The sequence below is a fragment of the Phyllopteryx taeniolatus genome, chromosome 9 (genome assembly GCF_024500385.1).
Source record: "Phyllopteryx taeniolatus isolate TA_2022b chromosome 9, UOR_Ptae_1.2, whole genome shotgun sequence".
Taxonomy (NCBI): Eukaryota; Metazoa; Chordata; class Actinopteri; order Syngnathiformes; family Syngnathidae; genus Phyllopteryx; species Phyllopteryx taeniolatus.
In genome coordinates, this window is record NC_084510.1 from 14,414,572 (window position 1) to 14,442,294 (window position 27,723).

Sequence of the window (27,723 nt, forward strand, 5' to 3'; positions counted from 1 at the left end):
TTCAGACAGCAGCTAAACCATGTAATTTTAACTACAAGTGTAAATACAATAGTAGGGTACAGTAGTAGTAGTCCTTCCATTAATTTTGTTTACTGCTTATCCTCATTAGGGTCATGGGTGAGCTTGAACCTAGCCCAGCAGACATTTACACCACGGATTGATTGGTCAGCAGCCAATCACAAGATAGTAAAATCTGTATTTACTGTATGTAATATGTCAAAATATTGTATTGTATTATACTACATACTGTATCTCATAATCACTTGCCTGGCCACTTCCAATTAAAAAAAAAAAGAAAATAGATTTTTTTATTTATTATTGTCATAACCTTTTCTTTTATCCAGAATTTTTTTCTCAAGGTACTTTTTAACTCTTGTATTGAATCTCATTAGATTGTATAAAGTGTACCTTGTGTTGTGTGGCTATTAATACGTGATGCAGATATCTTGCAACGAGACAAGCCAGCTCCACGTTTTCACTCAGGCCAAGCAAAAGACCCCTCAAACAAACACCGTGATCAGAGCAAGAAATCACCAAAGTGTCCACGTATTAAATAAGGCGGCCCAGGATGCTTCACTCACTCTATCCCGTGGTAAGGATTTTAACCTTCTGCTGCCTTTGGCAACCCCTGCAGTGAGAGAGGCAATAACATGTCAGTTAGTTGTTATCATCCCACGCTGTCTTTCCTTGAATATAAAATGACCGTTTAAAACATTCCTTACAAGTAAAAATTTCATAGTTGGTGGGGAAAAAAACTGCTTGGGAGGTCACATGAATGTTTTACAAGTGGAGACACTGAATTATTCAAGGCACACGGTACTGCTGCAGGCTTAAAACTCCTGCACCACTTGATACTGAGTACTGACGTGTATTTTAATTTTAAAAAGCAGCATTTAAAAAAGGTACGGCACAGCTTTATCAGCCTGTTTGACTGCTTTGAAGGCACCCAGTGTTTCGAGGAAAATTTGGACATAATAGAGCAGATTTTAAAAATGTTAGTCTCCCAACACAGAGCAATCACTGGAGTCAAATATTGATAGTCATCAATTTAGAGCAATTGTAAATATTGCTACAATGCTGAGAGAATGCAAGAGGACAAAAGCAATAAAAGCAAGTAGAGGCTGGGTTAGTTCATGAAGAGTTTCTCGGTTTTATTGGATTTGTTTTCTTTTTTTCTCAGTGTGTCTAAAAACATGGAATAACACTTTCCAAGATGTCCAACTGTTGGATTGTTGGGTGGTTTTTGAAAGAGAATGAAAAGACAAACATGAAACAGATCAGAGCATCACTATCTGCAATGGAATGCTGAGAGAGGCATGGAGTTCAAATACACGTGTACTATTTACAGCACCTTTTTACCAGTCCTATGTCAACACACACAATGGACACGACATGGAATACTTCCTCTAAGGTGACGGTCACACTCCCCCCTAGACTGATACTACTTGCAGTCTGTAACTATTGCCATGTGAGAATCTCAGTTCTGTTTTTGATCATGTGAGCACACCAACAGTGTTTCTACCACTCTGTCACTTCACAAAGCATAGTAAGACGAGGCTGCATCTACTCAGAAACAGTTTCACTTTGAAGAAAACAAAAAACAAAAAAATACCACACAAGGTCAGACACTTTCCCTTCAAAAGTCTTTGGCAGAGGGAACTAAAACCACAGAAATATGAAATTACTGCTTGTGGAAAGGATTTGGACTGTGACATCAGAGAGGTCATGTTGGTACATGCTTACTCCACAGGACTGCACTGCACAATGTGAACAAAACCGTAGAAAAATATCAGAGCATGCTAGGAGCGGCAGTCATGTTGACTCGCCCACAAAGCATGCAGAGAACACTGTCAGCTGTTAGGCATTGGAGTCTACAAAGTGTGTAAACATGTAGGAAAAATGTGCTCCATAATCTCATTGATATAGATATTGTAACTTGGAGGAGTATTTACAAGTAAATGCAGGTGTGGTTATCTAGCCATGAAATAATTGTTCAGTAAAGGGCAGTGAGCAGCACAGTTGTTTTCAAGGGAAGTGTAATCATTTTATGGTACACTTCCTTATTGCCACATCCAACCACTAATCTTATATTTGACCAGTTTATCACCTCCTCCTCACCACTGAATGCAACAATGAATGAAACTAAACTAAATATATTTCCATAAACTCAGAAAATCTCTTTTAGTACTGAATGCTGGTTATTGTATTCAAACGTAATGTAAGGCCTTTCCACATTCCAAAAACGTGACGAAAAGGGATTATATAACTGCTATTGTGGAGATACTGTCATAACACTTCCATTTCCAAGCAATGTTTTAAGACTAAAATGACAATCATTAACAGAATATTATAAACTGCATCAGCAAATGCATTGCACGGATCCTCTGGGAAGAAAAACAAAAGAGACAGACAGACAGAAACAGACAAGAGTACCTGAAAACAAACTAAAATATAATAAAATTATAATACTGAAGGTGGGAAAAGTGCACAGTATTAGCACTCGAAAAAAATGAAGCATTAACTTTTCTTTAGAATGTCAACCGGCGCTCGTTAACATCTCTTCCTGGAGTTCATCGCTTTTGCGGCTACATACGTTAATGTAACAAACAAATTGGGGTTAAAGTGAGATTGTTAATCCTATAGTTTTATTTTTTATGATTATAGTAATTCTAAATAAAGATCTTCACAGTGAACACCCACATAGTTGCCATTTGGATATTTTTTGGGAACCTATCCTCTGATTTTTGCTGAAAACCCCACCTATTCACTGTTTTTGTGCTCAGGCACAAGCCATGTCGAACAAAAAATATTGCTTTGGTGCCATGTTGCTGCATCTTGCCGTCAAGGAACTATGTTGAAGTAAAGGAGGAGCTTTTCTTAGGTAATAGTCTTGTCAAATGATGTGATGATATGTTTTGACTTACAAATTCAGTTACATTGCCGCTGTAGGAATGTAACATTTTCTGTTGTTCCTACAGACTTTACCATCCTCTGATTGGTTGGTCAGCGGAAGCCACGCTTGACTAGCAGAACATGTCTGTAGCAATCTGTATACTTTAAATCAAACTTTCAAATAATTTTTCCATAATCTTTGATGTCCCCTTATTGGGTTTGCAAGATAATTTGGGTTGGAAATCCCCAGAATGTCCTTTTTCAAGCTATTCAGGTAGGTGTTTTTGCTCTGGCAGTTGTGACGTTTGTATTTCTCATTAATATGCAACATGTAAATAGCTTTTCTCCGATTGGATTGCTCATCTTTCCCAATCTAAATGTGGAAAAAAGCTTGGCTCTGATTGGTCCATTGTCTACTAGCGTCTGGAAGCTTGTGGCGGGCAAGCATTCATAGGGACGTCACATCCTTCGATGTAGTACTATCATTTTGAAGCACAGTCACCAAAGATTGTTATTTGGCCCACTATGAGGGAACGTGAACTGAAAGGGGACGTGGATGAAAATTCAAAGAGAGGAGGATAGTTTGAGGTTATGCTTGTCATCCGCTTTCATTTTGATCATTGCTGGTGACAATGAATGCAAGCTTCGTTACTACATCCAACACAAAAACATAAAAAAAGATAACTACAGTTAAGTATTGTTGTAAAACACAACATGGACTGTATTTGTATGGCTGACTCTCTTACTTAAAACCTGGAAATGCCGTGTTGCTGTTCAGCTGAGTTGAGTGGGCCTGTAGCAACCACGAAGTGGGCTCAGACTCAAATATTAATTGACTAAACTACGTCACAATGACGGTGATGTACGTGGCACAGTTGCGTGCTGTTAAATTAAGTTTTTGTATAGTGTTGATGGTTTCTATAATTGCAACGTGATAATGTTGGTATTAAGAGGTGCATTAATTTGGGTAAGTCCCCACTGGAGGCCTAGGTACCAAATGCATGGCCCACCATTGGGAAATAAAGGGATTAAAGTTAACGACAGGAAGAGATGGAGCATCACCCTCTAAAGAGTCTTTGTATTTTGTCAGCCAATCACCAAAGAATTAAGTTTGACCAACATTATATTCTGGGATTTAAATCAAATAAAATTGCTAGGAACTGGTTGACATGAAAATATCAAGTCCATACTTCATTTTTGCCAGTGTTTGTTTTTGTTTTACAGAAATGTATTATACTAGCAAACTGTTCAACTCTCACTCTACAAAGCAGACAAGGCTTTCTCCCCCTGAAAGCTCCTCAAGTCTTTTTTTGTCACAGTTGTATATGCCTCCCTGACACCGCTTTATACGCACGGTAATTTTGTTCTTTAATGAATGTAACAACTGCTCTTTGTTTGCCTCATGCCACATCATAATGGTGAACCATATCTAAATGAGACTATTTACACCTCAGGCTGAGGAGAGATGGCATGGTCCGGGTTAATGGAGTGACAGGCAACAGAGCACCCGCAGCCTCCCATGACAGGTTAAACCACAGTGTGAGAGGATGTTAGCAGAAAACCAACAAGCAGATGTCGTTTAACTTGATGTGATGTGGCTAGTGTGGCATGGTGAGCAGAATCCTAGCAGAAAATCAGAGGTGCATGGGGGCAGTTTAGTCAGCAAGAGTTAGAAAAGGTCCATCAGGGGGATTGCGTTGCCCATAAGCCGTGATCTAGCTGACATCAGTGTCTAGAGGCAGCTACAGGAGGACTATACGGCTAGAGACGCTAGAACTCCTCTATGGTGAGGCAGATGAACTCTTGGATGCACTTCCTATACTGCTGCTCAGTGGGGCTCGTGCTGGGGTATTGACCTGGTTGTCCCAGGGGGGCTTCTGCCTCTCTCATCTCCTCATTCATCCGTGCCAAACGCAGGCTGAAAGGACAGAGAGGACAAAGACATTAGGAAGTGGCTTTTGCTTCATTTTGTTGTCATATCCATCTACCCATTTTTTTTTTTAGTTAGGGTTGCTGGTGAGCTGGAGCCTATTCTAGCTGATTTTGGGTGAGATGCGGGGTACACTCTGGACGGGTCGCCAGCCAAATTGACATTAAGTGGCACTTAGATTCATTGCATTTTTATTTTGGTGGCAACTAATTCCTTCATTCATTTTGCAATCCAAATAACAATTTCCAACACATACACAAACAATGACATCAAATTTTACAGTTAGTGCTGTGTTTATAATACTTATGAATAATATACTAGCTGTGTATCACTGTTGCTAATGGTGATCTAGATCACTGCATCATACCAAGAGGTGATCCTAATATTTTGCAAACCTTGTTTAGTTTGTCAACCAGAATAATAGACATACTGAATTAATACCTCTCTGACTGCATCAATAAAAAAGAGCATTATGATCTTTTTAAAGTCAGAATTTTTGATACAGCTTTTGTCATATTTTTCATTATCTTATGCAGATGTACCTAATGAATTACCGTAATTTCTCATGTATAATGCGCCCCCCCAAAGTTGTACAATTCTATAAAGAAAACATGAAGGACCAGGCAAAACACATTTAATATTATTTTAACGGGATTCAAATTAAACTGTCAAGCATTTCAGAAAAGCATTATCATTAAACAAAACAAAGAAATTAATGATGGTTGTTGTTCAGTCATCAGTCTTATTTAAAAAAACAAAACAATATTTCACAAATTCTGCCTGGGTATATAAACTTATGAGCACAATTGTACATATATGCAGTCATATGTACCCCTGTCATATTGGAATGAAAGTATAGGCTACACCTTTTTCATAACCTCTAGGTGGCATACTAGAATGAAAGTGTAAAACATTTTCATAACCTCTAGGGGGCGGTGGCATATTGGAATGAAATTGTACAGCTTTTTCATAACCTCTAGATGACGGCATACATTTATAAAATGTGAAAGTCTTTTTAATTTTCTCCTATACTTATGTATAATGCACACTATTGACCTCTGACAATTTGGTGGGGGGGGGGGGGGTGAATTATACACGAGAAATTAAGGTCGTAGTACAGTACATATTTTCATTATCCTAACCTAAAATAAAATGTAAAATTGTCTATTTTACTCAGTTTTGTATGCAAATAGTTTTTAATAATAAAATAAGTTATGCTTATTTGTAATTAATTTTTTAAATTTAATTATAAGTATTTAACCAATGATTTAATTAAATGCATTTAAAAAGTATTTTACTAATATTTCTCCCATTTATTTATGTTAACATCTCAACATCACAGTGGAGAACCAGTTTTTATGTTTGTAGAATAAATGTTAAGATACTACATTAAAGTACTTAAAATATCAGCTGTGCAGTTAATAAATGGCCCAACATGTTGAGGCTTGTTTCCATGGCCTGTACACACTTTACAAAATATGTAAAGATGTTCGGGTGCACAAGATGTGATACTTTTTGTCCTCAATCGGGTCAATGAGCTGAAACCTATTTTAGCCAACTTTTGCAGTCTGGTACAAAAACGGGCCAAATTAAGAAATATACTGATTTTACTATTTTCAAGCTTCATAGATATACTCCATGGTTAGATTGTAAGTGCATGCTCGTGCAGTTTTCAAACCTGGTCACAATTCTCAACCAATCCCCATCCAGATTTCAGAAATGAATCAATTAAAAACAAATGTAATGACAAAAAAGAATACAGAAGAAATACAAATAAACCCATTTTAATTAACCAATTTTAGGGGAAAAAAAGCTAAATTAATGCAACAAATATTACAGGAGTTGATCATGTAAATGATTAAAGATGATTAAAGAACGGATGAGGTCGTACGTAAACCCTAAGCTATACTTTGCCCACCCCTGCGCAAAAGTGTAGGCCCACTTACAGGGTGACGATGTCCGCGTTGGCAGCCTGCACAGCGATGCTGAGCGGGTCGTACCCCTGCTCGTCCACCTCTGTCTGTGACGCCCCCCTCTTCAGGAACAGACACACCTGGCTGTAGAAAAAAACCATGCATTTAGTCCCATATGATGTTCTTCAAGGACATGTAAAAGTACATCCGCAGTAGCAAGGAAGGAAATAATTCAGTCGCATATCTTGTAAGCATAACTTCATACCCAGTGTGTCCCAGGTAGGTAGCGTGATGCAGCGGGCCTCTCCCTCTCATGTCCCTCTGGTTGACATCAGCTCCATTCTGAAGGAGGAACTCACAAGCTATCAGGGAGCCCTGATGGATAACAAGATCAGAAAAGTTTAAATACTGTATTAAACTGTATTAAATCCTAGATTGCTCCCATATTCAAATAAAGCTCCTCTCACCCCCATAACAGCCTGTATGAGTGGCGTTTTTCCATCCTCTTCCTCACTTGGAGCGTGAACGTCCGCGCCGTGAGCCAGCGCCTCCGCCATGAGGGGCAAGTTGTGCAGACGGGAGGCGCGGTGAAGCAGCGCACCGGGGTGGAGCTCCCTGGGATCCTCGGGGTCTGAAGGTACTTCCTGTTCAATTTCTACCTCACCACTGGAGGACTCCTCTGATTCCTCTTCTGGTGGACAAGGGCAGTGACAGAAGCTACTTCAATAACTTTGAAGCAACGCAGATGCCAGCCAGATAGCTCGCTAGTTGGCTAGAATGGAGGCAGCTGTTCCCAGCCAGTGAGATCGGTGAAAAAACAACCTTTGGCTACGGTATGGTGAGGGATCCTGGTTAAAATAAACCATTTAAACTTTGTATTTATTTATTTTTATTTTTTAAACTTCAGGAGGCAAAATCAGCAGGCAAAATCTGCCAGTGCGCTCTCTTTCTTTATTACTCTTCTCAATATATCGTTTTCAAATAATTAAATTGGATTTTTCATTTGTTTGGCTATGGTGTCTTTTTTTTTATGGAATAGTACAAGGAGTAGCGATTCAATTCTGATTCGGAAGTCAAACGTTACCGTCAACACGAACAACAAATCGGGATATAGAGGCTGAGACCGAGCCCTAGTAAACCTGTTCTCTAGGACAGTGATTACCAACCAGGGTGCTGTGAGAGATCATCACGGGTACCGCAGGATATTATCCAATTGCACTTAATTTGTCCGAAAATTATTATTCATAAAGTTATCTTTGTTCAACCATCTATGCCAGGGACGTATGGTGACAATTAAATACTCTTCTCTTAGATGGCAGAAGGTACAAAAAAATCTGTGTATCAACTTGTTATGATTCATACAACAGAATACGTTATGGCTTCCTGTGAGTAAACTGTATCAGCTTTGTATTCAACAAACACATTCAGTGCCACTGACTGCTTTAGAAGTCAAATATCCATGTTAACTGGGAGGGCTGGCACTGAATGAGTTAAAGAGGCCCAGATTTCACACTACAAAGCACAGTAAGTCAATTTGTGAGGAAATTTAGAGGAGCATTTTATTCTGTATTAATAATTTTTGTGACATTTTTTTGTGGTGGTGTGCCGTGAGATTTTTCTAATGTAAAATGGGTGCTTTGGCTCAATAAAGGTTGGGAAATGCTGCCCTTAGGTGTGTGAGCGGTGTGAGGGATGACATCAGATCAATCTGATTGGCCAAGTGAAAGTCTTTCCGCAATACCATCATTGTTGTGTTACTTCAATAAAAGTAAAGCAACCAGTTCTAAATGAGCGGCATGTTTTGCTCTTTGATTAAATTTGACTTTCATGTTGATAGATGCCCCTAATTGGGTTCCCAAAATTCCCCAAAAGAATACAACTCGAATGAGAGTGCCAGAAAATAACCTATTCCTATTGACGTGGGCTTTTCCCTTTTAATATCACTCCTGTGTTTGTGTGTGAAAAGAACACACACCCTCAACGTACCTTCTTCAGTGACACTGTCCACCACGGAGCCAAACACCAGGATGTCAGTGCTGCCGTCAGTGCTTCCTCCCAACCCGCTGTCGCTGCTCAGACCTGCAGGGCCAAATCACGCCAAGCCACGGACATGTTAATTATTACATAGGGTGTGTCTCGTGCACATAGCGCCATCTCTTGGCTTTTCTCTCCAATACTTTTATTTAGGGGTGGGGACAGTATGGCCTGCGGGCCACATACATCCTACCGTTTCTTAAATCTGGCCCACCAAGCATTTACATAACAGGTGTCAAACTTAAGGCTCAGATCCAGCCCGCCACAATTTTTTCTTTGTAGCTCACTGAAGAGTTTATTTTCTACATTTAGGATTTGTTCTTTTGATTTTGGCAGAAAATCTTTAACAAAATTGTATTTCCCCCACACTTTTTACAGCTATTACAATCATTCCCCCCCCACCAAGTCCATTCTTAACAGAAACTGAAAAATACATGCAGTTGTATTGTATACTTAAACACCATTTGGTTTTCACAATTTTACATGACGCTTGATTATAAAATCAAATTGTTGTTAAAAATATATAGAATAAAATTAATCCTTAATGTAATGCAGGTACAATTGTTTATCAGTAACAATATAATGAGATGATTATACATTTATGGTATATGATTTTCACAGTCATAAGGGCCCACTGAGGGAATCCATACCTATGGTGTGAGCCACAATGAAAATTAGTTTGACACCCCTGATTTACATTTGTTGCATTAATTTAGTACTTTTCCGAGAAGCTGTTTATTAAAATGTACTTATTGAATTCATTAATTTCATTAATTAATTGGTTGATTTCTTCATTGTAAATTAAAAAATATATACTGTATGTTTAACCTTTTAAAATTAATGATGGTTCATTAATTATGATGGAATTAATTATGAACAAAATTAAACAAATCTTTTCATTCAACTATTTTACATACTACATTCTACATTTTGCAAACATAATTTTTGTAACTTTATGCATGATCTGGCCCATCTGTGCATTTAAAAAAATAAATTTGGCCCTTGATCACAAAAGTTTGCCCACCCCTTCTTTTATTTCAAGGTCGAGTGATGCAAAGTAGACTTACTGCGAGGGCCAGAGCCCGTGTCAAAGTAGGAAAAGAGGGAGTCCAGCTCATCTGGACAGAATAGTGAATCCCTGCGAAACCTGGCTGCAGCTGCTGCCAAAGGTTCACAAGAATAAAAGAATAAGGTTGGTTCGAAAGTCAGTAATCATCACACAACAACCACAACGCTTGTTGTCTCACTGACCTGCTGAGAGATTCGCAGGTGAGGCACTACCAGGCTCATAGCGATGGTATTTCCTGCGGGCTTTGTTTGGCACCCGAACTGAGTTGTTGTGTCGCTGGCACCTCTTGACGGTCCACGGTCGTGACTTCCTTTCACCTTCCACCAACGTCTCGCTCCCACTTATCTTCTTTAGGAAACGTTTCTCCACATATTTGGACTTAATCCAGGCTTCCTTCTCCTGTCTGGAGTAACAAAGCCACAACAGTGGACATTTTTTAAACTTTCTAATGACATAAGTGAGAGCGTGGCGCCTGCAGCTCTCAAACACCCACCTTGTACTGGATGGTCCGGGTTTTTTCACCCTGAGCTCCTCACAGGCTCCCTCATAAATTTGATTGATCACAGTGTTCCCTAACTCACACATCAGCTGAATACGAGAGACGGAGAGATGGGTGTTAAAGAATGTCACTGAAAGGTGGAAAAACCTAGTGGGATGAGTTTGCAATGGGACGGAAAATGCTCATTAAAAATTTACAGAAAGTGTGCGGTAAATTTCAATGGGAAGTTAAGATTGGGAATTTTAGAAATATTCCAAATTGGAAACTTTCTAAGGGAAAATGGAAAGTAACTGGGAATTGAGGATAATTTAATGAAAAGGTATTATTCAAGCATTAAAAAAAAGTTTTATTTTGTCATAGGCAGACATCCATACAACATGCATAACTCTCCTTGCACACATGTGAGGGCATTACAGTAAAAAAATGTCACTTCACTTGAATGGCAGCTTATCTGACGTTCAGTCCTAAATCAAATATTGGTACACAACACAGAGAGAGGAAAAAAAAGAAAAACGACCAAAGGACAGCTCATAACTTGAAAAATGTGTCATTCAAAGTATTACTGTACATGCATGAAATTTAGTTGTTTTAATCAGGATTATGCTAAATATAAACTACTGTACATTTCAATTTACTATTAAGAGCCAATCTACAATTTTCTCAATTCCTGGTTTGTTCCTGTTTATTCCCTCAAATTCTCATGGAACGTTTGCAACTTTGAAAATTGGAAGAATCCTGTAACCCTATGTGGGATAAATATCACAAACAGAAGCACGGCATACCTTGAGTAGTTCTGGCTCCCATGAGTCAAGAGTCAGTGAACGCACTTTAGAGCAATGGACTCCGAGACTCCTGAAAGAGAATAATTTCACATTTAATGAGACACTTTTTTTTGGTCATGGTATTTGTAGAAACTGCCATGATACATGCAGAACATCGAGCAATTACGCATTCAGGTTTTGAAAATGGAAGAAAATAAAGAGTTGGTTCACACCTTTGGAGCTAAGCTATAATAGCTTCTATTCTTCTGGAACATATTCTATAATATTTTGAAGTGTCTGGAGAATGTCTTCCACCCCAAACCTATCAACATGTCTTTATGTCTTCATTATTTTATCATTATCATTTATGTATTACAAATATTCATCCAACCATACCTACAAACGGTTGTACATTTACACATATTTAGTGTCTCCAATTATCCTAACACGCATGTTTTTGGAATCTGGGAGGAAGTTTGAAAAAGCTATAAATATCTAATCGTATGAAATTAAATACAACATATTTAATGTAATAACTTATTATTATTGTCATTTTGATTTAAATGATGATGATTATTACAGTTTATTACACCTTTCTATAATATCTCACAATTTGGAAGCGCATATATCATAGTCTTCCAGGTTTTATGCAAATGGAATGAAGAGTAAGGAAGGGAACCTGTGGATCCCTGAGCACTCGATGCACAGCAGCACTCCGAGGTTGATGGAGGCCCAGCAGGGAGCGCTCTGGCCGCAGTCACAACACAATTCATTGCCTGGGAGATTCTGCACCCTCTGAAGGAGGCCTTCACCCCCTGCCCGAACTCCTTTATCCACCTTCTCCCCCCTGTCTCTGGGCTCGTTGGCTGAGTCGATACTACTGGTGGAGGGCGAGGCTGTGCGATCCAGGCGCTGTAGAAACAGGGAATACAAACACATACAGCGATTACAGTTCAAACATGACACATCAATATAATGAGCATCATTCGCTGCTAATTCCACAGCGTTGCCTCTATTCATACCTCGATGTAGTAGTTGTCAGCGATGTCTTTATAAGCTGAGGCAATGCTTGCTTGGACCGCTTGGATCCACGCTTGCCTCAACTTCTCTGACTCAGCCTGAAGCATGCAGCTCCTACAAAGTGATGGAAAACAACTTTTCACATGCCACAACTGAACTTGAATAGTGTTGTTTCTTTGTCACACTGACTGTAAGTTTCGGTCATTAGGGGCATCTCTCAAAGTAACGACTTAGTAGTTAGCTGAATCACATGCTACGCAAGTTAGAGACATCGACATGACATTAAGTTCGTAAGGCAACATGAGATGAGTCAGCAACTGTAGATAATGCTATGTGATTAGTTCAGCAGCTAAATGATGCATGGCACACAAAAAATCTTTGAAAAAAATCAGTTATTGATGAAGAGGATAAGTAAATAAGCAAACTACAGTATAAGTTATGACTCATTTTAGATTAAACTCTTTTGTTTGTTGGGCTACACTGTACATATTTATACTTACTTGGTGGGTGAAACCACTTCAAAACAGAACCTCCTCTCGTTATCTTCACACGGTTTGACGGAGCACAGCCTCAGGTCCTCCACCACCACTGTCAAAGAGTCCTGTCATTGGGGGAAAGGAGCTTCATAATCACCATTTGGGTGACAAATTAGACCTAAACTCATCTTCATGTTAGTACACTTCCATCATCACAAAACTCGCATTCATAAATGAGATAGAGATACAAAATTCAATTATACCTTAAGTTTCTTTTGGTAGACCAGCTGGCTGTTCTGTATGGAAAACCATCGCCTTGGAGTGAGAGAGGGCATGAAGTTAAGCAAACTTTATCACTAATAGTGAAAAAAAAAAACACAGATTATCTCAATAATGATTATAATGCCCATAATTATAAAATTGGAAACACAGTACAAATCCTTTTTCCAGATAAGGATTATTATATTATATAAAATGTATGGCCTATACTGGATGCTTGACAGTTCAAAGCCTTACACTTTAAACACAGTAAGTGTACTAATGTAAGGATTAAAGTTACTGGACAGCCAATATCAAGATTTTTAAGTGAGAATGTTTGATGCAGATGGAAATGCCTGCTTTGGAACTTTTTTAATTTTTGTAAAAACAGATAAATACAGTTTAGTTAACCCTATGTAGTGCACTGAGAAAAACATTGAGCCTTACTGTATGGCCTATATGGGAAATACATGACACAAATCTCACTTTGGTGCTCATATAAATTTTCTACATGCATTTAACCTTACCATGTTTTCTCGAGTTGGTGCTTTCACCATTTATGAATACCAATTCAGTTTCATTTGTCCAATAAGGTTCTTCCACTTTACCTGTTCCAGGTCTTAAAAGCATTGCTGGCCCTCTTGAAGAGGTAGCCCTCCATGACCACACCATTGGGGGCATCCACATTGAACTCCAACTTGGGGTCATCGTAGGAAAAGTCCTGTGGAGACATGTTCATTAAATTATTGCTCAAGTTTGGAATCATGTCCTGACTCATTTGTAATGAGTGGCTCAGATAATGAGGAAGAAAAACATTTACACGCACTTAGCACAGTTTAGTGATGATTTAGAGAACAGATAAGATCACACTTGGAGTCTATGTTAAGACAACAATTACATGCTAATCATATATTGAGACATGTTGTTGCAACTGTTGTGCATATTTTCCACAGTGGCTTCATTGTGAGAGCTGCCTGACTCAAATGAGGAGTCATTAACTGTCAGTTCAGGTGGAGTTTACATTGTGCAGAGGTCAATGCGAGGCCATCTGTTCTTCAGGTTACCTTTCCACATTGCCACACCAGCTCTGTCCCTTTGCATATATCAAGTTAGCCTCTCAGTTTCTGTCAACACAAAGCTGCAATTCCACGGAAAGGAAATAAATCCGGTGGCCGCTTGCTCAAACAGGTGCATGACAAAAAGAGAGAATGTGAGACTGATAAAAAAAGATAAGGCAGTTCCAAGGTCAGGTTTCCCTTTTGTTGAGGGGGCCTTGAGTTAATACCAAGTTAATGCTGTAATGATGACCACATGAACAGTGGTGAAGCAACTAATGTGATGGACACATCTGCCCTGGCTACTCAGTACAATATGGCTATATTAAAAATAAATCAATCTAAAAAAAAAAAAAAATTACATAATAAAAAAAGCCAAAAAATAAGACGTATGCTGCAGAATCGGCAGCATTTAGTCTTAATGTGAAAAGACACACCTCCCTCACACGCAGGAATTTCCCTCTGCATGTTTGACACCACGTTACATGGCCTTCATGCATCAGTTTTGATGAGAAGAAATTACCGCTTTAAGTGTTACTATCTAGTGATTAACCTATTTTTAGACTTGTATGACAGCTAAGAATGTTGAAAAGTGCACAGCATGAAGTCGACTACCTTCACTAAGGTTCTCTTTGCACTACTTTAAACGTGACGCCTCCATTTGTTTACACTTGATGAAGGACCGTATGAAATTAGAAGTTCTTTAAAGTATATTTGATGGCAACAGTGTGATTCAATTCAGGTTCAATGGTTTCTTAAGAGAACTATAAACAAATCAAACCGTAACAGATTATTTGTTTACTATGCATCCGTTTTATATACTGCTTTTTCCTCATTAGGGTCACGAGTGATCTGAAGATTATCCCAGCTGACTTTGGGTGAGAGACAGCGTACACCCTGAACTGGTCGCCAGCCAATCACAGACTTTTACTAAGAAAAGAAAATGTTTTGTTCAAACAAATAAAAAAGTCACAAGATTTGGATAATACAATAACCATCCTTTAGTTGGACAGCTATGATAGAGACAGAACAAAACAAGTCAGCACGGGTGTACGGGTTTCACATATTGTGTGTCAACCAAAAGCATTTCGTAATGTTCCTACTACTACAGCTAAAGGAAATAACTTTCCTCACCAGTGTATAGTTCAGCCGTCCAAGTATCTTCATCTTTACCACATGGACATCCAAAAGCATTTTAAAAAGAAGTTAAATTAAAACATAAATAAAATTAAATGAACAAATAAATAAATAAATGTTTAATAATGTGAATAAATGTGGATGAGGTAAGAGCCTGTATCCCTCAGGTAGTTAACTAGCGCGTCCCTCATCCATTGAGGCTAACAGCAGCCCACTCGTGCCGTTCCTCCACTTCCACGCACTGGTCTGCACACTTGCCTCGGCGCGTGGAAGTGGCGTGGGTGCTCATTTCCATACAGCTGTGAGGTACTCGTGCCCCCATGACCCTACCACGGCTGCCGGATCAAGGGATCAAGCATTTCATTGCTCGGCCACCCCTCCCTTCGTCAAGCCCAGGGCTACATCCCCACTTTTATGGAGGAGTCGGCTTTCCATCTGTCTGTGGATGTGACAACTGTTCCTGCCTAATCAAGCTGACATTCTGGCTCCCCCAGCTTCGGCATGGAGCACCCGCTTCCCACCTTAAATCAGCCACGACCTGAAGAATGCAGCACACAAGTGGCACAAGGTTACCATACCACAAGGCTCGTATGGACGAATGTGGCAGACTGTGATATAAAACAATTGTTTAATAAACAGAGGAAGTGGGAAAATGCATCTTTTGTTCACTTAAGATTATCATTATTAAAGCTCTTAAATAGTCTATTAAATTTAGTTGTTGTGTGTCAGCCAGTGTTTGTACATTCAACAAGACAGAATATTACAAAAAAACTTATTCAATTACCTTGCTTTCCCAAAAAAAACAGTGATGGGTTAATAAAAAGCCAACCACAAAAGATGCAACCAAATTAACAAGTTGTTACAGTTAAACATGTTCTTCTGCATTACGTAAAAAGCAGTTACATTGCACACTTGCTTTCACTTCATCAGGGAAATGTGCACAATTAGACAAAATTAAATATAAATATTTGCCTTTGCAAAAAAAAAAAAAAAATTGAATAATTATTGTGATTATTATCCAACATACTCTATTTCATTAGCCTAATAACAAAATTGCCCAAGTCATTTTTAACTTGATGTCCTATTAATAAAAATACCAATGTGCTTGCTAAAAATGTTTCTTCTTTATCCTTGTGTAGATTCTCAGCCATCCAAGAAGTTATGGTAATCCACAAAGGTTGAATTGAGGCAAATACATTCTTCTTGTTCGTTGAATTTGTTGTGTTTTTTTTCTTGTTTTAGGAAAACATTGAAAAATTACTTCAGCAATTATGTTATTAGGCTAACAATTTATTATTATTGTTGCTGTTTACAGTGGTGAAGAACTGCTGTGTGGTTATTTTATTTAGCTACAGGTAATCTCTCATATTTTTGTTTTGGATCATTAGGAGTACCTAATGTTTTTACCTCTGAGTGTATCCCCCCCCCCCAATCTAATCCAAACATTTTTTTCGAAACGCATTTGCCCGCCTCGCACACACACAACAAAGTTGTAAATGCTGGAAAAATGGAGACGGAGCAAAGAGAGGTAACAATCCCCTGGGAGCCACAATGAAGTAGCATCTACACAAAAGAAGGCAGTGAAAGGACAGCAGGGAGGAGTTTATAACAAACGGGAGGAACAATCACCAATTTAACAACAAAAGAAACCTGCCAATATGTATGGGGAATAACCCCTCACCTGCACCCCTGTTTTGAACTAACTTATAATGTCTAATGTAGTGACTTCAGCTCATTTCTGACATGTAACACCTCATCCACTTCAACTTGAGCCTGACACACATTTGTAATCCTCTCATCTACTGCACTGATTTAATGGCCCATCAAATAATAATAGTTTCATCTATTATTCACAAAGTCGGCAGTCTCGTGGCTTCCTGCAGGTTTAAAATAAGAACTTCCTCTTTATTGGGAAATCGTCTCAAATGACTCGTGGCAAACATTCTCTGCTCCTTTTCTTCAAGTTATTTTGTAAATTCTTCTTTAATTAAATCTTTGTCAAGGGCCACATTGTAGTTATGGTATACCTCAGAGGCGCGGTATCTATGTGAAAACAAATGCATAATGGTTTCATCGTATTATCGTATTATATGCACCCAACAATATGACTAGTTTTGAAATCAGAAATCAAGGAAAGTGTTTGTTCAACTACTGTTCGATTCATTTTAAAAAGAGGTTTGGTGACAAAAATGCTTGCAATAATATCTCAACATTATTAAAAGCTAAGGAAACTTAAAATTTGGGTACAACCTTTAGAAAGAAACAGGAAGTAGACACACATGATCTAATTTCGGAGGCCACATAAAATGATGTGGTGGGCTGGATCTGGCCCCTGCACCTTCAGTTTGACGCCTGTGTGACGTTAGACTGACGTCACTACTGAGAAAAAAAAAAACAAAAAAAAAAACATAAGACCGTTAGAGAGAGCACTTTAGTGTTCCTGATATGTGGCCTACTTAAGTGGTTGGTGCGGCTCTATATTTCCTCGCATAAAAACCGTTTACTATAATTCACTTGTGGCGGCACGGTGGACGACTGGTAAGAACTTCTGCCTCACAGTTCTGAGGACCGGGGTTAAATCCCGGCCCCGCCTGTGTGGAGTTTGCATGTTCTCCCCGTGCCTGCGTGGGCTTTCTCCGGGCACTCCGGTTTCCTCCCACATCCCAAAAACATGCATGCTAGGTCAATTGAAAACTCTAAATTGCCCGTAGGTGTGAATGTGAGTGCAAATGGTTGTTTGTTTATATGTGCCCTGCGATTGGCTGGCAACCACTTCAGGGTGTACCCCGCCTCGTGCCCGATGATAGCTGGGAAAGGCTCCAGCACGCCCGCGACCCGAGTGAGGAGAAGCGGCTCAGAAAATTGATGGATGGATAATTCACTTGCCCTCATCCTCACCCTCACACTCATGTGTGCTAATACCATCTGTTGCGTTTGGCTACGATGAAGAGGAAGTGGGTTAAAACCAGCCTGGTGCACAGTCACATCTCTTCAATCTCGTGACCTCGTGTCCTCTAGTCAGTGGCCTTGTATTGACTAGGCCTAAAACTACAGGCCCATATCAGAGAGTCAGGCCAACTGCAGTACTACTCATAATAACAGTCCCATTCTGGCATAATCCAAATCTGTGAGGTTTAGCAGGATTAGGTTTTACATTATCGTGCACTATGACAGCTCAGTGCGAAGCGGGTCTTTCAGCAGACAATCCGATTTATCAATTGCAAAAAAAAGAAATTATAAAGGAAATAAACAACAATGGGCGCCACGGTGTTTGACTGGTTAGCACATCTGCCTCACAGTTCTGAGGACCTGGGTTCAAATCCGGCCTCGCCTTTGTGGAGTTTGGATGTTCTCCCCGTGCCTGTGTGGGTTTTCTCTGGGTACTCCGGTTTCCTCCCTCATCCCAAAAACATGCATGGTAGGTTAATTGAAGACTATAAATTGCCCATAGGTGTGAATGTGAGTGCAAATGGCTGTTTGTTTATATGCGCCCTGTGATTGGCTGGCGACCAGTTCAGGGTGTTCCCTGCCTCTCGCCCAGGGTGATCTGGGATAGGCTCCAGCTAACGCGCGACCCTAGTGAGGATAAGCGGTATGGAAAATGAATAAATGAATAAACAACAATGCATAACAACTAAGCCTGTGAGGTCATAACCAACAATAAAGTGATTTAAATACTTTCAAATGAGCAGCAAAAAATAGCGGACCACAACATGAATATTTTTTAGAATGATAGTCTTAAAAGGAAATGCTCCCCTGACACAGTACAACATCTATGTGAATATCAAAGCTTTGATGATTACAATACAGTATATCGTAACTTGTGATTCACAACCAGGATGCCGTGGCGCACTAGTGAGCCGTGAGAGATCAGGGGTGCTGTGGGAAATCATGCAATTTCACTTAATTTGTCTGAAAATTCTTATTTACCCAATTGAAAGATATTTTTGTTCAGCTATCTATGTCAGGAACATATGGTGACAGGCAGAACAATTAAGTGCTCTTCCATTAGATGGCAGAATGTACAAGAAACCCGTGTAGCCACCTGGTGGCATTTATACAACAGAATAAGTCATGACTTCCTGAGTTAGGCCTGGTACACACATTTTTCCACTCAAATGTATTTATTTTTTTAATCTCCTACAGACCCCACACAAAGATAAAAAAATCAGCCATTCAACAGTTTTGGTCATAGCGTGTGGCGTGCTCCGAGAATCTCAAAACAGCAGACCACACACAAAGATTGTGTTGCACTGCCAATCTCTAAGTCTTGCGTGATGACACATGATCTCACAAAACTGATGAAAAAGAAAGATTTCTGGTTTGGCGCCGATGTTTTCTGAACGTTGCTGAAGGTTGCTGGAGTAGAGAGCCATTGTAAAATGGGAATGTTCTCAAAAAACGACTTGCTTTGGAAAAGACCTCTTGCCGTCGAGGGAACCCACTTTTATACAAAAAAACGACATCGGGTAAGACATGTTTATTTTTATTTACAGGTGTTTCAGTTTCTTGAGTCAGGGTACCTTCTGATTGGCTATATTTAGTTCAACGTCACAATTCTTGGCGTCTTGACTAGGGAGAAGTCTGCGTTTCCCACACACATGAGTTTCTGTCGTAAATATTGAACATGTTCATTATTTAAGCCCCGACCTGACTCGGACCCTAAAATTGGGATGAATCCACTCTTAACACACACCAGACCTAAGGACAATATTATAGGACAAACTTATAAGACTTAAGATTGTCTGGCGTTTGAGGTGCTTGGTCGGGAAGGGGCAAAATCGACACAAAAACAGGCCGATTGTCTTTATGCGTGTACTGGGCCTTACTATTTTAGTATTCATAATTTTTATGACATTTTTATTTTGTGGTGTGCTGAAAGATTTTTATCATGTGAAATGGGTGCCTTGGCTCCATAAAGGTTGGGAAACACTGCCTTATTATAATAACATGGTACCTATTAGTCACTCGGCTGTCATTGTTAGAGTTTTAGGAGTTTAGGAGTTTTAGGAAATGCAGTGTGTAAAAAATTTTCATCACAAAGACAAATGTGTATGCATGTGTGTGAGGGAGATTGTATTGAACAATGCAGAACAGATTGAGTGACTGATCTATTCAGAGCAAGTTTATGAAAGGGAACCACCATGTGATGACCATAAACCTGAATGAATGAGATTGTTGCAGATGGTGTGTTTATATCTATGTGCGTATCTGTGTATATGTGTGTGTGTGTGTGTATGAGAGAGAGAGAGAGAGCGAGAGAGAGAGAGAGAGAGAACCACCAAAGCAGGCAGACATGTCAAGCGAACAGATGCACACGTTCAGTGAAATCATGCGGCTAAACAAAAACCCTAAAGACCGTTTCACTGAGACTGATACAAAAGTACACATTTATCACATTGGCATACTAAATTCCTACAGAGACAAATTAAACGGCAACACAAATGTCCTATCTGTCTGTCTGAAATGTCTAAAGAGATTCATGTCCCCACATACAAACACGAGGGTCCCTCATTCTTCAACTCATATGGGTTTAATATGTATGTGTGAGTATAAAGGACAAAAAATGAACTCACCTGCATCAGAGTCTGAAGAAGAATGCGACCATATGAAGGCAGAGAGAGAGAGAAACACAAACATTAGATTACATTTGGATTTATCAAACACCTGAATCATAAATTTAAGGCACTTTTACAACTGCCTATAGTCGAACACTATCAGAATAGAAAAAAGAATAAAGTGGCAGGAGAGAATCTCTCTATGAATGTTCTGATTTTATGGTGTTGTGTTTTGGTGAGCAGAATAATGTTGCTTGTAGGAGATGTGGTAGTATCGATGTAGCTCAACTTGACAGTTCATCTATGTTGTTCTTTAGAGTGTAAACTAGCACACAACAACTTTCTTTACGATAACTTCATTTATAAAGCCCACCCCTAGTTCTGAAACATGTTTTTCATTAATCCTGCGTGCTTATTTGTTTTTTTCTTATCTTCTCAGAATAACACATTTTGAAAGGAAAAAAGTACAAATCCAAGAGGAACTACTGCTTTAAGGATCTTTATAATATGAGTATGAATATTAGATCAGACAAATCCCAAATGGCTAGGAGAAATGAACAACGTACCCTTTGTTTGAGCTTATGTACATGGCTGTTCACCAAGTCTGGCAAGAAGGCCTCGCTTGGCAGCCAATTTTATCAGAGGGACAGGCTAAGTCAGGCAGAAAAACAGAAAAGTTGTTGTCTGCTGGTCCAACAGATGGATTATCTCTGTGAGGCATCGCCAAGCAAAGAATGGCTTTTATTCTGCGGTGTAACCCATAAAATAAATCAAACTGTTTCGGTGTGAGTCGATTTTCTATTTCAAGTTGACCAGTTAGTTGAAAAAGAAGAAAAGGGATGGCAGCTCAGCAAGCAGGGCGATGAGAAATTTGAGCTTCCGTGGAAAAAGATCCAGATATGATCATAACCACGAGCACCACAATGCTGCCTGTATGTGATCTAATGAATGATGTTCTAGGTATTTACTTTTGCCAATTGTGAATGCACATGGGCAAAAGATATGGTTTTGATTGTCATTTGTAGTTAGCAAGATTTTACAAAAAACATTCATGCCCTTGGCAGATGTACAGTTTGTCCTCTATATATGTTGTCTCCACTGCACAATTCACAATACAGTGATTCCCAGTCAATCGTGGGAGTTATGTTCCACACCCACCCTCAACAGACAAAATCTGTGATATAGAAACCAACAAAAAAATATTTTTATCTTAAGCCTTAAAATACCCCTCTCACATGCTGTAATCACATTGAAACTTATTTAAAATTACTTTTAAACACATTTTCATGAGCGTACAATGAGGGTGGCTACAGTGAAACCCCAATTTACAAACGCCTCAATGTCTGAACTATTACATTTATGAATCACACCGAACAAAAGTAACGTTTCAGTCATCTTTTTTGTGCCGAGCGAGGAGGTGGATCTCTCTTGGCCGCTTTTCCTCGTGCGTCATTGTGAAACTTTTTAGTGTTTTTCGCATTTTGCTATCTCAATGTGGGTCCAAACAAAAGCAACGGACAAGCGTGGTAAGAGGGAGGTACTCATTGTGGACTTAAAAAAGACATTTGTGAGGAGCACATCAATGGTGCATGCATTGCAGTGGTTGTTTAGAAGAAATAAGTCCACAATTGCCACTATTGTGGAAAAAAGGACGATTTTGCTGATGCTGTCGTGATGGCCAAGGGAGTGACAGTGAAGTATCTTCGAAAGGACCAAGAAAAGTTCTGGACCAAGTCAAACTAAATTCATGAATCACGGTTCCACTGTATTGGTATTCCAGGGGTAACTGTAGCATTCTCCAGCACCCACTGATGCCCTGATGAATTGTGTTGATGTGGTGGTAAGTAATGTCAGCATGTAGAGGATATAAGAGGACAGAGGTAAAACACCAGGAGGTTAAGAATGTGTTGTTCTCTCACTCTTTGCTGGATGAGGGCATGTTTGTGTTCCAACTCCCTCTTCTCCACTGCAGAGTCGATGACAAGCTGATCCAGCTGCAAAAAGCAGAGCAGAGCAAATGAAACAGGCACATACAAAAGGAAGCCAAATTAAGGTGAAACTTGAAATAACCAGCAGATGCGCCAACGTCTGGAGGTAGCAGATTAAAACAACACCAGTGAAAGGAGATTTGTTTATTTGACATGTGGCTGGTGTGTGTGTGTGTGCTACTTTTGGTTTTCCTCACCTGGGCAGCCAGCATTTTCATATAGGGGTCAATCTCATCCAGAATGTTGAAGCCTTGTTGAAAAAGAGTGTATTGGGCACGCATGAAGGACAGCATCTGCACAGATTGAAATGCATTCAATTGTTGTTACAGAATCATTTACAATTAATGTATAGAAAATAATATGTTAATGTGAAATTAATGCAACTAAATGTGGGTTTCTCACCGCATCAAGAATTTCAAACTTCTTCCTGGCCTGAAGCACATTAATCTGCCAAGGAAAGAACACAGTAAACTATCATTTATGCAGCAGATTTAAGTTAACAGTTTTACATATTTAACTATTAAAAAGTTCCTCCTGTCTTGTATTTTGTGTGTCAAGTCGATTCATAGCTTTTGGTTGTGTAGCAGTGGAGCATTAGCGCTACATAGTGGACACTTTTGGCATGCGCGTGTGCATGTGGCCCACCTGCAGCACGTAGTCCAGGGCTAGGTGCCTGAATGCTTTCCGGCTGAGGACGAGAGCCTGTGTGGCCTCCTCTGCCTCGTGGACCTTGTTCCTGGGAGCCTGGGCATTTTTCACCTGAGCCAGCTCCATGTCCTCTCGTACACGATCAAACTGCTTCTTGGTATCCTTGAACTTGCGCACGTCACTAGTGGATAAACATGACATATTTCAGTCTTCGGAAAATTGACGCATTCAATCTATTCATGCCAACTTTATGAAAGTTTGAGTGTAAAGTTCCAAAGAGCCATCTTAGGCCTCATAATTGCATCAGAAACAGCAATATCCTGTAGTTCCAGTATGTTTTGTAGCAGTTACATACATCCATGTTAAAAAAAAAACACCGTTTATCCTCATTAGGGTTGAGAGTGAGCTGGGGCCTATCCTAGCTGACTATGGGTGAGACGTGGGGTACACCATGGACTGGTTGCCAGTCAATCACGGGGCACCTATAGACGAACAACCAATCACACTCACACATATAGACTATTTAGAGTCTTCAGTGAACTTAACTTGCATTTGGAATGCCAGAGGAAGCCAGAGTACCCAGAGAAAACCCACACCTTAGAACTGTGAGACAAACGTGCTTATCACTCTTCCACCGTGCTGCCCATTTTGAACGAGTTGCATGAGGTGATTTTTCAACAGACTAGAATATACAGTTGTATATCCATTGCCATAATAACCTTACAAAATACGGAAATGTATGATACAGTATGTAGAATTTAGGCCAGAGGGGAAGCGCCTAAATAGAAAAATCCAATCTATAGAATACTTACTCTTTAATGAAAGCATGAAGCTGCTGCTTGATTGACCTCTGAGCCTGGTCAAACAAAATCTGTGGAAAGAGAAGGCAGAAATGGAAATAATCATCGACATGAGCCAAGGGGGTTATCATATACAGTATACCAGTGATTCCCAACCACTAGTGAAAGATCATCAAGAGTGTCTCTGAAAATGTCCTAATTTTACTGAACCGGCCTGAAAACTTGTATTTATGTACTACAAATAATGCATCTTTATTCATCTGTGCATGACGGTGACTTATAGTGACAGGCTTAACATTATATGCTTTTCCACTCGATGGCTAAGGTACAATTAACCTGTGCATCTACCTGTTGCTATTAACACAAAATAATTATAAATTTGTGTTCAACTAAACAAGCCCAAATTTCACACTGAGCAAGTCCATTTGTTAGCACATTGAGACAAGATCTTCATTATTTCAGTGTTCATACATTTTGTCACATTTTTGTTTGGTGGTGTGCAATGAGATTGTTCCATTGTAAAATATGTCCCATGGCTTAATAAAGGTTGGCAAACACTGCAGTATACTGTACTGTCGTGTATCTGCAGCCCTCAACAATGTCATGATTGGACACTAAAAGCTGTGGTTTCTCCTTTTTACCACAAGATGGCAATATAAACTTGTAGCCTTTTGGAAGTAACGGTGTGTATGTTTATAGGGTGGAGCATGAGGAAGATGACACATTGATACACACACGAAAGATTTTAAACTTGTCTAATGAGTGTGTATGCAAGTAGTTCAGACAAGTAACATGGATGATTGTATCACACTAAGGTGTTTCTTTTTTGTTTAAGCGAATTAGAAGGAATAAAATACCAGAAGCACCTTTCAGTATGATGCAGTGCAATTCTTCACCCATACAATAAAAAGCATATTATTGAAGTAATTCTTCTAATGACACTGTCAATCACACCGTTGCATTGTCATCTTGAAAAAGGCTGCACTTGCGTTGGATCGCATTAGTTCTCCAAATGTACCTAATATTGTGGCTGGTGAATGTGTCTTTAAAACAGTACCCCCGCCTCTTAGATTTAACGGAATTACACATCCAATTCAAATTCAAATACCACAGGCTAGTATACTATGAAAAAGATCAGCATTAGAAATGCAATGAAACTAAACTACAATTAATACAGCTAAGTCCTGGTGAAAAATATAAACAGTAACAATGATAACTGCAGAAACACAGCATTACAGGATAACTGTTGCAATGAGTAAACCAGTCAACAAGCTTAGTTTTATGTGATGGGGAAGTTCTAAGTGCTTGACAATACAACCTTTGTTTACACCAAATAACACACAATTTTGCATGTTGTCTTGGACTACTCGCACTAACTTGAAATGTGTCTTTTCCCATGAAGGTCAGCAAATAGGTTATTGTTCTATTGTCTGGCAATTTAACAAGCTAAATTCGAGTTGTAGGACAATTAGTGCTGTGCTGGGAACGCTTGGTACTTTCCACAGTGGTGAGGTTGCCAGCCCACACAGAGAAATATAAAGCAGCTCCATCACTCGTTCAGAAGGAACACTAGTCATCCTAAAGTTCCACCCAAACCTGCTTTGGATTATGGTGCCCTGTTGGGCGTGACCCCCACATATCATCATGTCTACTCGGGTTGCCTCAAAGTCCCTCCTTGCTTGTTACTGCGGACGTCAGGCAGCAGTCCAAGCATACACAACAGCTGCTGACAAGCAAATACCTTATGTTCAAATACACTACAATATGATTCGAAGTCATAAAGTTTGGGGAAATAACTTCACTAAGTTCAGTCTGTTTCTGAACGACTACAAAAAAGGGCAAAAAGGATCAGCCACAAAGTCAGCCATCTGGATCACACTAAATCACTCTTCTTGGAGTCAAAATTATTCCATTTTGCATAAACAGTAGAGTTAAATTCCAAACAGCACAAATCATGTATAGGGTTAAGAATATGGTACCAAAAATATTTTAAAATTGCTTAACGATAGAGAGCGGGGGTTATAACCTAAGTGGGAACTGTAACTTCAAAATGATCAGAATCTGTACAAACAGAGGAAGGTTTTTTATTTCATCCTGGTAGGATGAGACTGTGGAACAGTTCAGATGATTTAAAAGTAAATATAAAAATCATACTTTCTCAGGATACGTGGATGAAATGGGGTGTGACTGTCATTTGTGTTCACAGGGGAGTGTTACTGATTACATCCATCCGTTTTCTAAACCGCTAATCCACACTAGGGTCGCAGGGGTGCCGGAGCCTATCTCAGTTAACTGCGGGCGAGAGGTGGGGTACACCATGAACTAGTTGCCAGCCAATCGCATGGCACATAGAAACAAACAACCATTCGCACTCACATTCACACCTACGGCCAACGTTAGAGTTTTCAATTAACCTACCATGGATGTTTTCAGATTGTGGGAGGAAACCGGAGTACCCAGAGAAAACCCACACAGGCACGGGGACAACATGCAAACTCCACACAGGCAAAGCCGGATTTCAACCTGGGTCCTTGGAATTGTGAGGCAGATGTGCTAACAAGTCATGCACCATGCCGCCTGTTACTGATTATTGTTTATTTATTATTATTTGGTACTTGTCTGACTCTGTTGTGTTTTTTGTTCATTTGTCACTTTATAATTATGATGTAGATATAATCAATCCGGCGGACGACTGGTTAGAGCGTCAGCCTCACAGTTCTGAGGACCCGGGTTCAATCCCCGGTCCCGCCTGTGTGGAGCTTGGATGTTCTCCCCGTGCCTGCGTGAGTTTTCTCCGGACACTCCGATTTCCTCCCTCATCCCAAAAACATGCATGGTAGGTTGATTGACAACTCTAAATTGCCCATAGGTGTGAATGTGAGTGCGAATGGTTGTTTGTTTGTATGTGCCCTGCGATTGGCTGGCAACCAGTTCGGGGTGTACCCCGCCTCCTGCCCGATGACAGCTGGGATAGGCTCCAGCACGCCCGCGACCCTAGTGAGGAGAAGCGGCTCAGAAAATGGATGGATGGATATAATCGATCCAGTTTCTATAGCACTTGTCCTCATTAGGGTCATGCCTGAGATGGACCCTATCCCAAACTGATTTTGGGTGAAAAGTGGACTGGACTGGTTGCCAGCCAATCCCAGCGCACATTAAGACATTTGGAATGTGGGAGGATGCTGGAGTACCTGTAGAAAACCCACACAAACACAGGGAAAACATGCAAACTCTACACATGAATGAATGCTAAACACTCCGCCACTATCCTGCCATGATGTATATATCTCTTCGTCTGTCTTCGTCTTCTTCTTCTTATTATTATTATTATTATTGGTGGCACAGTTGCCGACTGGTTATCTTCCCCTGTGTGGAGTTCGCATGTTCTCCCTGTGCCTGTATTTTAAGTGTTCTTTTAGGCAAAATTAATCTGAATTACAGATTACAGCAACATATACGCATCTAGTGTAGCTGTTAAATGTTACGAAGGCTTGCCATAGTTCTGTCTCTTTCTATTCATGCTTCTAGTGTGATTCCAGGGTTCAGAAAAGAAGGTGGGAGGCCTGAAGATGGTACACATAGAACACACTAAGACGCAGAGGACGGACAGAGTATTTATGACACCACCAACCCCATTAAATACAATGTTACACCAAACAGACAGAGCGATTAAATCAAACTGAGC

The 27,723-nt window shown here is 39.8% G+C and overlaps 1 protein-coding gene and 1 long non-coding RNA gene across 11 annotated transcripts in view; one reads left to right on the top strand and one right to left on the bottom strand.

The window, feature by feature from the left end:
* Nucleotides 1-27,723, bottom strand: part of LOC133483459 (arf-GAP with coiled-coil, ANK repeat and PH domain-containing protein 3-like) — a 72,888-nt gene that overhangs the window by 1,887 nt on the left and 43,278 nt on the right. For 2 of the 10 annotated variants that reach the window (XM_061784747.1, XM_061784757.1), the window contains 21 exons: nt 24,051-24,109; nt 23,236-23,419; nt 22,993-23,037; nt 22,788-22,883; nt 22,522-22,596; nt 20,621-20,632; nt 13,461-13,573; nt 12,858-12,909; nt 12,619-12,719; nt 12,121-12,232; nt 11,778-12,010; nt 11,120-11,189; nt 10,332-10,426; nt 10,021-10,241; nt 9,836-9,929; nt 8,722-8,822; nt 7,203-7,426; nt 7,001-7,110; nt 6,769-6,879; nt 4,749-4,810; nt 582-628 (listed from right to left, as the gene is read on the bottom strand). In XM_061784747.1, coding sequence (XP_061640731.1) covers nt 582-628; nt 4,749-4,810; nt 6,769-6,879; nt 7,001-7,110; nt 7,203-7,426; nt 8,722-8,822; nt 9,836-9,929; nt 10,021-10,241; nt 10,332-10,426; nt 11,120-11,189; nt 11,778-12,010; nt 12,121-12,232; nt 12,619-12,719; nt 12,858-12,909; nt 13,461-13,573; nt 20,621-20,632; nt 22,522-22,596; nt 22,788-22,883; nt 22,993-23,037; nt 23,236-23,419; nt 24,051-24,109 — 2,217 coding nt within the window. The remainder of the gene's footprint in view (nt 1-581; nt 629-4,748; nt 4,811-6,768; nt 6,880-7,000; nt 7,111-7,202; nt 7,427-8,721; nt 8,823-9,835; nt 9,930-10,020; nt 10,242-10,331; nt 10,427-11,119; nt 11,190-11,777; nt 12,011-12,120; nt 12,233-12,618; nt 12,720-12,857; nt 12,910-13,460; nt 13,574-20,620; nt 20,633-22,521; nt 22,597-22,787; nt 22,884-22,992; nt 23,038-23,235; nt 23,420-24,050; nt 24,110-27,723) is intronic. The other 8 variants (XM_061784754.1, XM_061784749.1, XM_061784753.1 and 5 more) reach the window with 8 other exon arrangements.
* LOC133483465 (uncharacterized) overlaps nt 19,106-27,723 on the top strand; it is a 30,736-nt gene continuing 22,118 nt past the window's right edge. The window contains exon 1 of the long non-coding RNA XR_009790119.1: nt 19,106-19,513. This is a non-coding gene — a long non-coding RNA (uncharacterized LOC133483465). The remainder of the gene's footprint in view (nt 19,514-27,723) is intronic.